Source organism: Poecilia reticulata, chromosome 14, assembly GCF_904066995.2.
Source record: "Poecilia reticulata chromosome 14, P_reticulata-male-v2, whole genome shotgun sequence".
In the NCBI taxonomy this organism is placed as follows: domain Eukaryota; kingdom Metazoa; phylum Chordata; class Actinopteri; order Cyprinodontiformes; family Poeciliidae; genus Poecilia; species Poecilia reticulata.
The window spans coordinates 7619929-7632464 of record NC_088843.1 but is presented as its reverse complement, the minus strand read 5'-3'; the positions used below and the strand labels follow the sequence as shown (position 1 = coordinate 7632464).

Here is a 12536-nt window from a genome sequence, read left to right as displayed (position 1 = left end):
AACCTTTAGAAACCATGTGATTGCATATCTTGCAGATCGATAATCAATTGTTCCTGCTACTTCAAAAGAACATTCCTAAAATATATGAAGCTTCTTTGCTTTTGACACTCAGCGATTACTCAAATTTAACATCTCAAACAAAGAAGGGCTCTACCTTTTGAGCTATTAAGACAATGTTTAAGTTTAGTTCTATCTGCACCACTAACCATAATTCTCATTACACGTTTCACCTTCTCCATATCCAAACATTGTCCTGGTCATCTAAAGATAACTCAGTGTATCTCAATCCTGGTGCTTAGGTCTCACTGTTCTTCATGTTTAAGGCAATTTCTGCCACACAAGTAATGGGCAGCACTTGATGGCATACTGAGAAAATAATGCACTCATTTGAATCGGGGGTGCTGTAGCAGAGACACATTCAAAACATGAATGACCGTGAGCCATGAGAAACAGAGTTGAGAAACTTTTAAGTACGTGCTCACTATAAAACATCATTTTGAAACGTAAAGGTGAATGAGTCTTCCGATCGCATTACTTATATAGCAATGTTTAATAGACATGCACAAATAAAGATTTGAATGCATTGTTTTCATTCATTTTTTTATGATGTTGTTTTATGTTGAAATAAATTTTTACAAAAAAAATCGTCTGTTTTAATTTTCCAAAAATATAAAAAAGGTTCACCAGTAAGGTACAAGACTATAAAAGACCAGAAAAACTGCCTATATTCTATTTAACCCCTTAATCTGTACCAGTAAGACATAAGACAACAAAATTGATGCATGTTGTCATTTGCTAAATTTGCCAATTTAGCAAAATTACACCATGGTTCAAAGAATCATTTCCTCAAATGTGATGAAATCTGACAACAAAAGGCCACTGCAAAATTCACAGCAGATGAGAAATAATTTATGTGTTAAGTGCTTCACAAAGGGAGGATAATACATTAGAAGTCTATGTCATAAATATAAAAATTTTATTTCATCTGCTGTAGCAGGCGTGTATAAAAAGCTATAATTCTATACACATTTCTTTGGATCAGCTTCTGTCTCGTGAATCACTGAAATGTAATTCACACTGCAGACGCAATTTTCAATATTCCAACAAGAACATTTGAGTGATTATATAAGAGCAACACAGGCAAAGTTAACACATACAACTTCAAATTAACTCGCACAAAACAAGCATTACGTGTTTAAAATACGTGCAGCTCCAGTGGTTTGTGGCTTTATTTACAGTGGCGTAGCAGATACATGGACTGGAGTGAAGCTAAAGAGTGGTTGGGTAATAAGACAAAACAAAAGTCTTGGGCACATTGACTCTTAAGATATTCACTTGTCTTGCATCTTATCCAAAATGGGAACAATCATGTCAAACTTGGGCCTCTTGGCTGGGTCTTCGTTCATGCAGAGCCTCATCAGCTTGCAGATGTGAGGAGAGATGCCTGGTGGAATGGTTGGCCGGAGTCCCTCCAGAGCGATCTGAGCAGTGGGAGGACAACGATGTGCTGCTGTAAGTGTCATGTACAGTGCATTGCAAAAAATATTTCACACTTATCACAGAACTTTTAACATCTTGTTTACACTACGTGTGGCAGAACAATCCCCAGAACCGAACTCAGAGTGGCAGAATCAAGGTGTTGGATGTTTTTCCTCAGCAATAATAGTCAAGAGTTTATTGGAAGTTGGTTGAAGCTAAATACGGGGTTAGAAGCCAATATTGATTCAGACAGGCTCAATACAACTGATGCAACACTGAACACTTTCCGCAGATAAAAGAACAATTTATAGACAATGTATCCTTTTTTCAGCTTCACAATTACGCTCTAGTTTGTGTTTGTATAAACGTCTTGTTGAAAAACAAGGACATTTGTTGTTCATGTGACGTAAAAAATGTAATATTTCAGAGGATATGAATAATTTTGCAATGCACTCTGAAAAATATAGAGTTTGAGCATTTTGGTGTGTTGCTACCTTCATCCCTATCTCCATATTTGAGAGATCAGCAAAGGGAACCTCTCTGGTAACCAGCTCCCATAGTAACACTGCGAAGCTCCACATGTCCGCAGATCTTCTGTTGATGTCTTCTGGCTTTTTCTGCAGTGCTGAAAGCGGTAAGAAGGAGAACATGAGAAACATTAATGGAAAAGGAAGGAGACAGGTCTGGGAAGATCCAAGGGGGCGGGGGGACAAATACCTTCAGGGGCCATCCAGGCTGGGGAGTACATGCGCCCAGGACACTGGAAGGAGAATTTAGCATCTGCCATGCTTATTCTGGCTGTCATATCCTCATCAATCTGTAAATTAAACAATGGGTAAAGACTCATCACACATAAAAGTGCCAAAATAACACAAGGAATTCCCCTGTTGGCTTATACACTGTGCCTACCACAATTATTAGAGCATTTAATGTGTACAAGCGGCTAAAATAATGCTTTTTATGCTGATCCCAAATTGCCCCTTTTTTTATTTCAGTTGTCCAAGAGAAAGTTTTGGATATTTAATTTTTCCTCAGCTCCCACACTGTTCCTTACAAAATAACTGTAAGAGTCTTGTATTTCAGTTTCAGTTGTGGCTGAGGATATAAGTAAGTTTAGGTGAGTCGTGATTTTCTGTAAGCCATTTCCTGACTTATTAAGACGCAGCAGAAAATCAGCTGTTGACTGTTTTTGTGGTCATGTCATATTTTTTTACCAAGAAAAAAATATTGATTAAAAACTGATTAAAAGTTCACTGGCACTCATTTCAACTTGAAAAACATTTATTTTAATAGAACTTTCTCAGAGAGCCAATAAGCCTGTGGCCAGTTATTAACTGATTTTAAGGCTTTTCAAACATTCTAACCTGAAGTAGCAATGATTGTGACGTAGCAGAGGTGCCTTACCATGATATGCTTACTATTGAGGTAAAGCCGTGAAACCATCGGCTCTAAGGTGTGGAGGAACGCCATCCCACTGGCGATGTCCAGGGCAAACTTGACCGCTTGACTTTGGTCAACCACCAGAGCTGATGAAGGCAAAGCGAGGGACAACATGTAAAACAACAAACTAAGTAACTAACAATAAAATTGACATTCAAATGTTATGGATGTCAGTAATGTGAATGCAAATAGCGTTTATATTTGTATGCAGATGTATCTCAATAAATTGACATGAGGAACAGTAGCGCCTGCAGCTATACTGTGCGTACCTTGAGCTTTCCTTTGAGTATAAAAAAAAATATATATATGTGGTTCTGTGGGTTGGGTGGACGCATGTACAGTACATCCTAAATCAGAATTTTATTGGTTATTTTACTTGTGTTTATTTGGTGGCTTGGTGCTCTTTCTGTAAGCTAAATGTGACTGTGCAGTGAGGCTAGCAAAAATGAGTAAGCAGATTTTTAAACAGTTAAGTCTAGTCAAAACATTTGCAAAAAAGAAAGAAAGTGGAAATGAAGAAAACGTCGCTTCACTGGGAATTTCCGTCTTCCTCCTCCAGTGGGTAGGCTTTTCTTTCCTGTCTGTATTATTTCTACAAAAAAAATATTCCAATGGAGGCATGTGTATGTGTTTGTGTGGCATTGTGCATATTGGGCCTTGTATTGATTAGGCACATTGTTCCTTTGTGGCAAGTGCATCATGCTCATGTGCCCTGTATTTGTGGAAGCTAGGCTTGTGCTGGTTTGGGGATGTGGTTGTGTTCATGTGGGTCAGGTGCAGTGATGGTGTTGTGCGCACCATCTGATAATGTCCTATTGGTACCCCAGATGAGGAATTACCCGTACCCAGAATATTTGTTGTCTGTGCACTTTTTTTTCTACCACAGATTTTCCTTCCACTCAACTTTCTTTAAATGTGCATGAACAGAGCAACCTGTGAGCAGGCAGCTTTGTTGGCAGTGACTTTTTGTGGCTTACCCTTCTTGTGGATACCATCAATGACCATCTACTAGACACCTCTCAAGTCATCAGTCTTCCATATGACTGTCTAGTTTCACTTTTTGAATAATCTTGTTTCCCTTTTTATATGTTTATGCTTACTGCTAAAATACATAAACACCTTGAAGAAATTAATATTTGTTTATATGCAAATGTAAGAAAATATTTTGGCTTGGACTGTTGCACAGTGAGTTACAGCTATTCTAAGCAGAGGTTTTATAACCTGAGAAAATTAAGACAGCAAATTTCCTTTTTTGTGCTTGCACGTCAACACAAATGACTTACTTGTGCCCTGATGGAGGATGGTGTACAGAGATCCGTATGGCATGTAGTGGGCGATGATGATTGGATGAGGAGACGGAGGGGATTGACATGCCCCAAGGACAGGCAGAATATTTGGATGAGAAAAGATCCTATAATGGTAAAAAGAGAGACAAACAGCTAAAACTCAACTTTGCTGTGTTAACATAAAATTATACTTCACTCAAGGAAATAAGAACAAAACTGTAAAAAAAAAAAAATATATATATATATATATATATATTTTTTTTTTTTTTTTTTTTTAACAGTGCGCTTGTATGATCTGGAGTCCTTTTAAGTTAAGTTTTACACCTCATTAACAGAAACTCTTTCATTTTTGCAAAATCTACCCAAGTTAAGCCAAAGTGCTTTTATTTAAACATAAGTTCTCAAAAGAAAGCAAAAGAACTGAAGCTCACATTAAAGTAAGAACACAGCTGCGCTACTCAGTCTCTCCAGTGGGGTTTCTTTGACTGGGTTAGTTTAAAGGCTTCTCTCATTTTTGTTCTGTTTTTTTTTTCAGTTTTTTTTTTTTTTCCTTACAGCCTAATGAGTCTCAAAGATGGGAAACACTGATTAAACTCATTCCGGATGGTGAAAAAGTAAAACATGCGTTTTATGTTATGCATTGCTAATTGGATGGAGTATTATTTGCTTTCAGATGTTGCACAAACAGTCGAGAATGTGGTTTATAAGACGTGCTTCTGGGGTGGGCAAGCTGATTCAGACTGGGTTAGTGTCAGCATACTAAAGGTTAAGTTATGTTTAAATGTCACAATAGCTAATCCATGCAAATAATGCCCCCCCCAAAAACAGACATCACAATTAGTGAAGTCAAAGAAAGTGTCAAAGATGTGTGTTTAACCTTCTTTTGTTGCACAAACATTCTGCAACCGAGCTGGAGTGAACGTTGACCACTGACTCCAAATAAAACAGTTTTTACATAAACATGATTGCGAGTTCGAATATTCACACCTTCCACATTTTGTATGCATACTTTTCCTTTCATAGATTTACATTCATTCATTATTCACCATGAATATCAGGTTCGTTTTCTTCTATTACTGATTTTGTTCTTACAAAGTGGAATAATTACAAAACAGGCAAGTTCAATTATTTTTGGAAACTAGATTTTGTGCACAAGCTTTATTGTTCAAATGCAGATATTCATCCAAACTGGCTAAATGTCATGAAGTGTCACAGATCTGCCTTTCATGCATAGTCCTTACAGTTTCCAAAAGTTTAATGTCATCCTGCTTTATCCATTCCAAAATCAATCTAGATGTGTGTTTGGGGTGATTGTTCACCTGGAACATTCAACTATGTTGAGGTTTTGATCATCTAATTGTTGATTTCAGGTGATATTTAAGAATTTGATGAAGTCTTCCTTCTTTTTTATTCCATATAATGAAACAGCATCATATTACCACCATTGTGCTTGACAGATGGAAAATCTTAGGTTTGAAACCATTATCATGACTCTCAATCTCAACTACTGTTCAAACTTTGTCTTATTTGACCATCTAACTTTTTTTGTATAAGTTTAAAATAGCCCCTTAGCAATTCTGCAAAGAAGAGTGAACAAACCCATGATGACTGGTTTGGCTTACTGGTGTGTAGTTTCTCTGCTATGTATTTGAATCTGCATGTATAAATCTGGCCATATGTAAAATAGAGAAAACCCACAACAAATTCTCACTTGTGCAACCAATTTAAAAAATGACTGAAGTTCTTTTGTTTTTGTTGTTTGTGATTGTTCAAGCAAATAATTAAAATTAATAAAATTAATTGAACATGAACGGCCGGTGTATGTAAACGTGTGACCATAAATGTATCCGGTAGTAAATAACAACAGTCTGGCTGTAAATAACCTGAGTTTGGGATGCTCCTCATTAAAGTCTCTGCTCTTCCTGGTGGTCCAGTCTCTCACGTGCAGCACCTTCACCACAATCTCATCCCCTTGCCACCGGCCCTGCCACAACTAAAAGAAGAGCACACACTCCAGTGATCAGCCGGAGGAGCTAAAAAAAATAAAAATAAAATACTGTCAGTCAGCAGTAAAAGCAGCTGACCTCTCCGGACTGATTCTCATTGATCTTGGCCAGGAGCGAGAGCTGCTTAAAATCAATACCAGCTTGCTTATTGAGTGTGCCGTTACCTGTGAGACGAAAAACATGAATAAAAAAAGCATGAATCCTAATTTCGCATCATAATTTTGATCTTATTTTATTAGAGAAATCCTACTCACGGGGTCGCGTTCTCATTGTACCCTTCCAGAACGTTTCCTTGTATGGGATTTTGGCCATGTTCTGGCCCATTTTCTCTGCCTTTTCTAAAATAAGCAAAACAAATAAAACATTTAAAATATAAGAATAGTGCTCATAATTTGCCTTTAAAGTCTCTTTATCCTAGAAAAACATCTGCTACAATGTTTAAAAGTCTATAAATTAAAAATTCTGACCTTGCAGTAGCTGTTTTAGGTGAGGCTTGGCCTTATCCAGAGGTGTCTGCCCATACCTGTTACATACACACACCTGGGCACCGTGGGTTACCAAGTCCTAAAAAGAGATACAACCCTAGAATTACAACCAAATTAAGCATGTACTGATAAAGGAAGCAGGTCTTGCTGCAGTAGCGGTTTCTGCCCAGAAGAGGGCGGTGTTTCACCAGCAGATGGAATCCAAAAATGGGTGTGAAAAGTGCGTGTTGGTGTACAGCGACGCACCTCTGCAACTTCATCGTGGCCCCAGAAGCAGGCGTAGTGCAGCGGGGTGTTCCCGTGCTCGTTGACTGTATTGGGGTCAGCTTTGCACTGAATCAGCTGTCATCATAACACAGAGCAACAAAAACACATGAAGAGACAAAGAGAGAGAAAAAGAGAGAGAGAGAGAGAGAGAGAGAGAGAGAGAGAGAGAGAGAGAGAGAGAGAGAGAGCACATCAGCATATGAGCCGTCTTAAAAAGCGAACCTTAGCCACAATGTCCCTGTGTCCGTGACTTGCAGCCAGATGTAAAGGTGTGTCATCTCCACGGTTCATCACGTTGATTCGAGCCCCTCTCATGATGAGCATGTCAACAACGCCGCTCCTCCCTTCCCTGCACGCCCAGTGGAGCGGGCTGAAGCCATGGTCGTCTCTAACACACAAGACAAATGGAAAATATGAGAGGAAAAGGAGCCGGGATGTCACATCTTTACATTACATCTGGTCACCAAAACATCCAAACACAAAGAGACACAAGTGAAACGCTTAACTGCAGTATGGAGAGAGTCTCCATTCAGGTACAAACATTTACAAATGAATTCTAAGCTGTAATAGGAACAGCTCATTTTTAAAATAAATTAGGTATATGAAAGGTTAACGCTTTCTCAAATAAAGAGATGAGATGTTCTGAACTTTTGCAAGAGGGAAAAATAACACTTACAGACAGACATATGATCATTCCAGTCTACCATAATGAAAAGAAAAATTCATCAAGGTTCACCTCACCTCACAAGTGCAAATAACGTAATAACTTTAAAAGTAGTAGGACTAAATTTGACTGTCTCCTTTTAAAAAGCAGAGCAATACTCAGGCAAAACTTAAACAGATCAACGTCTAGCAGACAAAAACAAAGTACAAAGAAAACTTCAAAAGGGTAATTTTTTTTTGAAAAGACGTCTCCCAAAGCAGAGGCAATGTGGTGGCAAGTTCATATTAAATATTTACTAATGATGTGGAAGAAGACAGAAGTAGCATTGTTGAGTTCTGACGTATGGAAAACGAGAAACACTGTTCTTTCAAATGTGATAGCACTGTATTAGCAAGTGGCCCAAAAAAAGAACAAAAAAATGTTGTTGTTTTTTTTTTAGGTTAAAAAAAGCACAAGCCTATATGGCTCAGCTTGTCATTTGTTCTCATCTTGACTGATAAATGCTGCACTTGTTGTGGAACAAGCTGTAAGCAAAACACATCACATACCAACCAGAATCAGCCCTTTTTTTTGGCTCAACATCCAAAAAAATGTTTATCTCTAAACTCTTCCTAACATTTCGATATGTATTTCTTCAAATGTCACTGCTGTAAAAAAAAAAATACTGTGACAAAATATTTGCATTAACCTGACCCCATACACGAAAAAGGATTTGCTCCCTAAACCTAATAACTCAACACTGGTCATCAAGCATTGGTAATAACTGTCAGTGACTGTTTCATGTCGCTGTGGTCAATCTTTGGCCACTCTGTAGAACTGTTTTAATTCGGACACATTGGAGGATTTCCCAGGTTGAACAGACAGCGTAAGGTCATGCCACAGCATCTCAATCAGATTTAAGACAAGACTTTGACTAGACCACTGCACAATTGTAATTTAATCTTTTTTCAGATGGAAACTTATGTTTTAAACGCAGTATATCAGGTGACAAATAATAATAACATAATTGTGGTTTACATTTATATAAAACAAATTAATAGACAAGAGAAGTAATCATACCTATATGGTGCCAGGGAAATTAAGCATAAAAACCTTCCTGAATGTATTTTTAATACTTATAATATCCTGAATATGGCTAAAATGAAGAGGTAGAGTGTTTTTTATGGAGCGCCCTGCTAACAAAACACTCTCTGTGAGGTTTGCTCTTTGGCGCAGGTTCACGCACCCACCTCCCACTAATCTTTATTTAGATTGAAGCACATGCTTCCTCTCAGTGCCTGCAGCCTCTTCCCATCTGATGATTGGCCCGGTGATAAATACTTCCACACAGGCTGGAATGCCTGCTAACATGTGCAAGGACGCACACACTCACGGCGTATACATGACCACTTCCAGTCTGCGAGGAGCCAGGCTGTCACCTCCACTGCGGGCCCAACAGGTCAGCTCATTACACTGACCAACCCAGAGTCTCCTGGCTGCTGGGGTTTCTCACAACGCCCCGCGAAGCCACAAACTCTGCTGTTAGTTTAACAATAAACTTCGAGGAGGTCTTTACGAAATAACAGCTCACACTGAAGTGAAAGAGCAGGGAGGCTTATTCTCTGTCAGCCCTGTGGACAGACAGCTCATAGACTAAACCACCCCGTGGGCTAAAAAAAGTAACAAGGGAAAAAAAAAAATGCAAGAATGACAGAGTGGAAAATACTCTGAGCTACACATTCCTTCTACGTCTGCCTTTTTTTCATGTGTTTTCCTGTGTCACTCGGTTCTAGAGGCGGAGTGGTTATTTAATGCTTCGCCAGCTGCTCTTAGGCACCTCTTTCAGTTCCAACTTATTATTCCAACAACACATAAAGCCTTTATTCAGCGCTTTGGGCACTCTGAGCGGGACAGAGGCGGCCGCGCCACATAGTTGAGCTTCCTCAGAGTAACAGCCAAAGAAGGCCTTCATCATAATGACTGCTTATTCATTTGTTTATGTGTGACTGTAGGGGAGCTGCCTAAGAAGTTCTGTCAGCGATGGGCTTGGCCCTGTATGGAGCTAAGAAGAGGAAATGGACTTGGCTGTTGCGTGGTTGGCCAGCAGCTTCGCAAACTGTACATATATGGCCGGGTCCAAGAATGAGATAACCAGGGTCTTTATTTAAGACATTTTCTGACTCCTTCTGACGAAGAGAATGTGAAAAGAGGCAAGGGTTTTAGAATTGAACAATTCAGAAGAGAAAAGCTGGGACTTTTGATTCCTGCAGTTGTACTAATATACACTGTTTTATGTGCTATTTTATTCAACAAATTAGAATTGCCAATATATATACCCTCATAAACAGGGCTATGATAACAATTTATGAACAGAAGCAATCTGTTGGGGCCATAATCAACGATTTTAGATTCCCCCCTAGTAAGCTAAAGAAACTTCTCAGCCATTCAACTCAACTCTTCATAAACTCTAAGCAGCGATGCAAGTCGAAGCTCTCTGAGCAATCACAATTTTAATATCCAATATGTCTCCACAGATACAAAAAAGGCAGCAAAAAGGGTTCATAAAAAAGCTATCTATCAGCAGTTGCAGGTTTGTACTTTTCAGACCAGTGGGTAACACAGTTCTGTGGGGAAAAAAATAACATCGGGAGTACGTTCACTAAAATCAAAATAAAATTATTATTATTTTGTGTTGTTAAAAGTAGTTAGCTACAACAAAATCCTGGTGTTTCTGGACTTGCCTATTCCAGGTGTTATAAACTCACACTTTGTGTACCAGCAATATTTCCAGCGAGAGGGATTTAGTCAAACTGCATCTAACGTAGATAGAAGTGCCAGAGATGCTGAAGTTCAAAAAGGGAGAAGGAATGACCGTACTGACAGATGAAAAAACAGGAAATGAGGAAAACGTGGAAATATCATAGCTGATGTTATCACAAATTTAATGATTTTCCTCATGTTGTTTAGTTTTAATCAGAAAGTTAAAGTTTTGTTTGTGCAGATGAGTTGCGTTTAGCAACATTATTAGTAAAACAACAACAACAAAAAACAAAGCAAGTTGTGTAATACAGCAGTAATATCCCAATATGTAAACTATGTGTGTACAACAATCACTGTGCATACTCACATGCACATGCTTGCCCATCCTATGAAAAGACCACCAGTTTTTGCAAGACATGTGTTTACCTGTCATTGCACTAACTTCACAGCTGAATTCCAGCATCCAGATGGACCAGAAATCCCTCCCCAATGCAAACATTAGGAACTGACATGGGAACCTACCCTAAGTTGAGGTCATTCTCTGTGTTGTCCAGCCACAGACGGACAGCCACCGAGTTCCCTTCTCGACACTGCGTGAAGATGTCATCCATGCTTGTGTTGTAGAGTGGCTGTTTGTTCTCCCAGTCTCTTTAAGAAGCAGGGACATAGAGTCTGTAAAAGGTTTTGAGAATTCCTTAGGTGCACTTTTCCCTTCAAGAAAAGCAGAAAGTTTTTTTTTTTTTTTTAAAGTAAATAGAGAAGATAATCGTTTGAGCCGAACTTGCAGCTCAATCATATCAATCCCAAAGCCATAGATTCTGGAATTCCTATATTTTAAACTAATCATTAACTATCATCTTCAGTTGGAAGAGTAAGAAATAATTGTGTTGTGAAGTCAACAAATAGTTGGACTTTCCAACATTTCCTCCTTGCTTTTTCTTTCTACGTTGGCTCGGATGGGCTGGCCCCTCTGGGTCACAACCCCTTGTTGCTTCATAACGAATTAAACCCACCACAAAACTTTCAGCATAAACAGAAATATGAAGCATTACTGCGTAAATTGAGAGAAAGTGTCGAAAGTCTTACCAGTTGGTATCTTGAGGAGTTCGTTTTTCCTTTTTTTTTCCACCCTCCCCAGAACCACCACAGTTCTCCTCTCCACTGGTCGCTCTGAGTCCACGCCCCGCTTTTCCGAGTTGATGTGGGCTCCAGCTCTCCCCCCTGGCAGCCACGTCCTGGGACAACGACACAGCGACGCCCCCTGCAGGAGGCAATGCAGCGATGCGGCTGCCTTTGGGTCATAAATAAATGTTTGAAATTTAGGAGAAATAAAACTTTTAAAATACACAAGGGTTTTTGTTTTTTTTTTGTAACAAAATATTTCGTCATCTGCAGTATGATCCACATACAATCATTGGTCACTTTAGAATTTTATATCTTGGTAGAGTGGACACATTTTTCTCTCTGTAATTGCCTTTATTTTTTTGTGGCATAGACTCAAAAAGGTGTTGATCTTGATACATATCAATATGTCATCACCTGTTGTGAATGGCTATAATGGGGCAAAATGGATTACAGACCTTTTTGTCTGTCAAGAAAACAGTTTGACACAGAAAATTGTAGTTATGTAATGCAAATAACAATGGCTTAAAAGATAGAAATCAGCAGGAAATAGTCACATAATAAGATGGCAAATATTTGACAATGAAAAGCTGTAGTTTACATAAATATTTCGCTGTGTTTCTCCAGAGAAACACAGTGACTTTTATGCGGCAAGTAGAGTTGCACAATATAGAATAACAATCACAATGTCGACATCAGACTCTGCAGGGCAGCAAACTCAGAGCACTGCAATATGTGGAAGGATATTATATTTATAAGAGTCATGGTGTAATTGTATGACAGTCAACTCGTTGGGTGTACTCTAAATAACCTTAATGTCCACCTAACCAGTAACTGAGATAGTAAAGGTTGTGGTCAGTGATAGACATGTAATGACCAAGGAAGAAAACTACCAAAAACTGTGGGTTGATTGTTATGAGTTTAGTCAAATTGCAACTTTATAGTAGTATCTTAATTGCATACTTTTTAGGTCAGTGTTCACATAGATTTTTTTTAACTAAAGATAGTCTAAATGCCACAATTCAGTTATTTAAGAAAATAGCCAAAA

The 12536-nt window shown here is 38.6% G+C and overlaps 1 protein-coding gene across 4 annotated transcripts; it reads right to left on the bottom strand.

Annotated features, from left to right (window-relative positions):
* Positions 1-887: 887 nt before the first annotated feature.
* On the bottom strand, positions 888-11606 carry ilk (integrin-linked kinase). 4 transcript variants are annotated; one of them, XM_008427197.3, is made up of 13 exons: positions 11453-11606; positions 10889-11014; positions 7186-7351; positions 6943-7038; positions 6679-6775; positions 6466-6549; positions 6290-6375; positions 6089-6198; positions 4203-4330; positions 2884-3005; positions 2197-2296; positions 1974-2104; positions 888-1481 (listed from the first exon to the last, which is right to left on the bottom strand). In XM_008427197.3, the coding sequence occupies exons 2-13, from the start codon at positions 10975-10977 to the stop codon at positions 1332-1334; spliced, it is 1359 nt and encodes a 452-aa protein (XP_008425419.1). In that variant the 5' UTR covers positions 10978-11014; positions 11453-11606; the 3' UTR covers positions 888-1331. The 4 variants fall into 4 exon arrangements, with proteins under 4 accessions (XP_008425419.1, XP_008425420.1, XP_008425418.1 ...); XM_008427198.3 differs by having other exon boundaries at positions 7219-7351; positions 10889-11038; positions 11453-11603; XM_008427196.3 differs by having other exon boundaries at positions 10889-11077; positions 11453-11600.
* Positions 11607-12536: the final 930 nt, after the last annotated feature.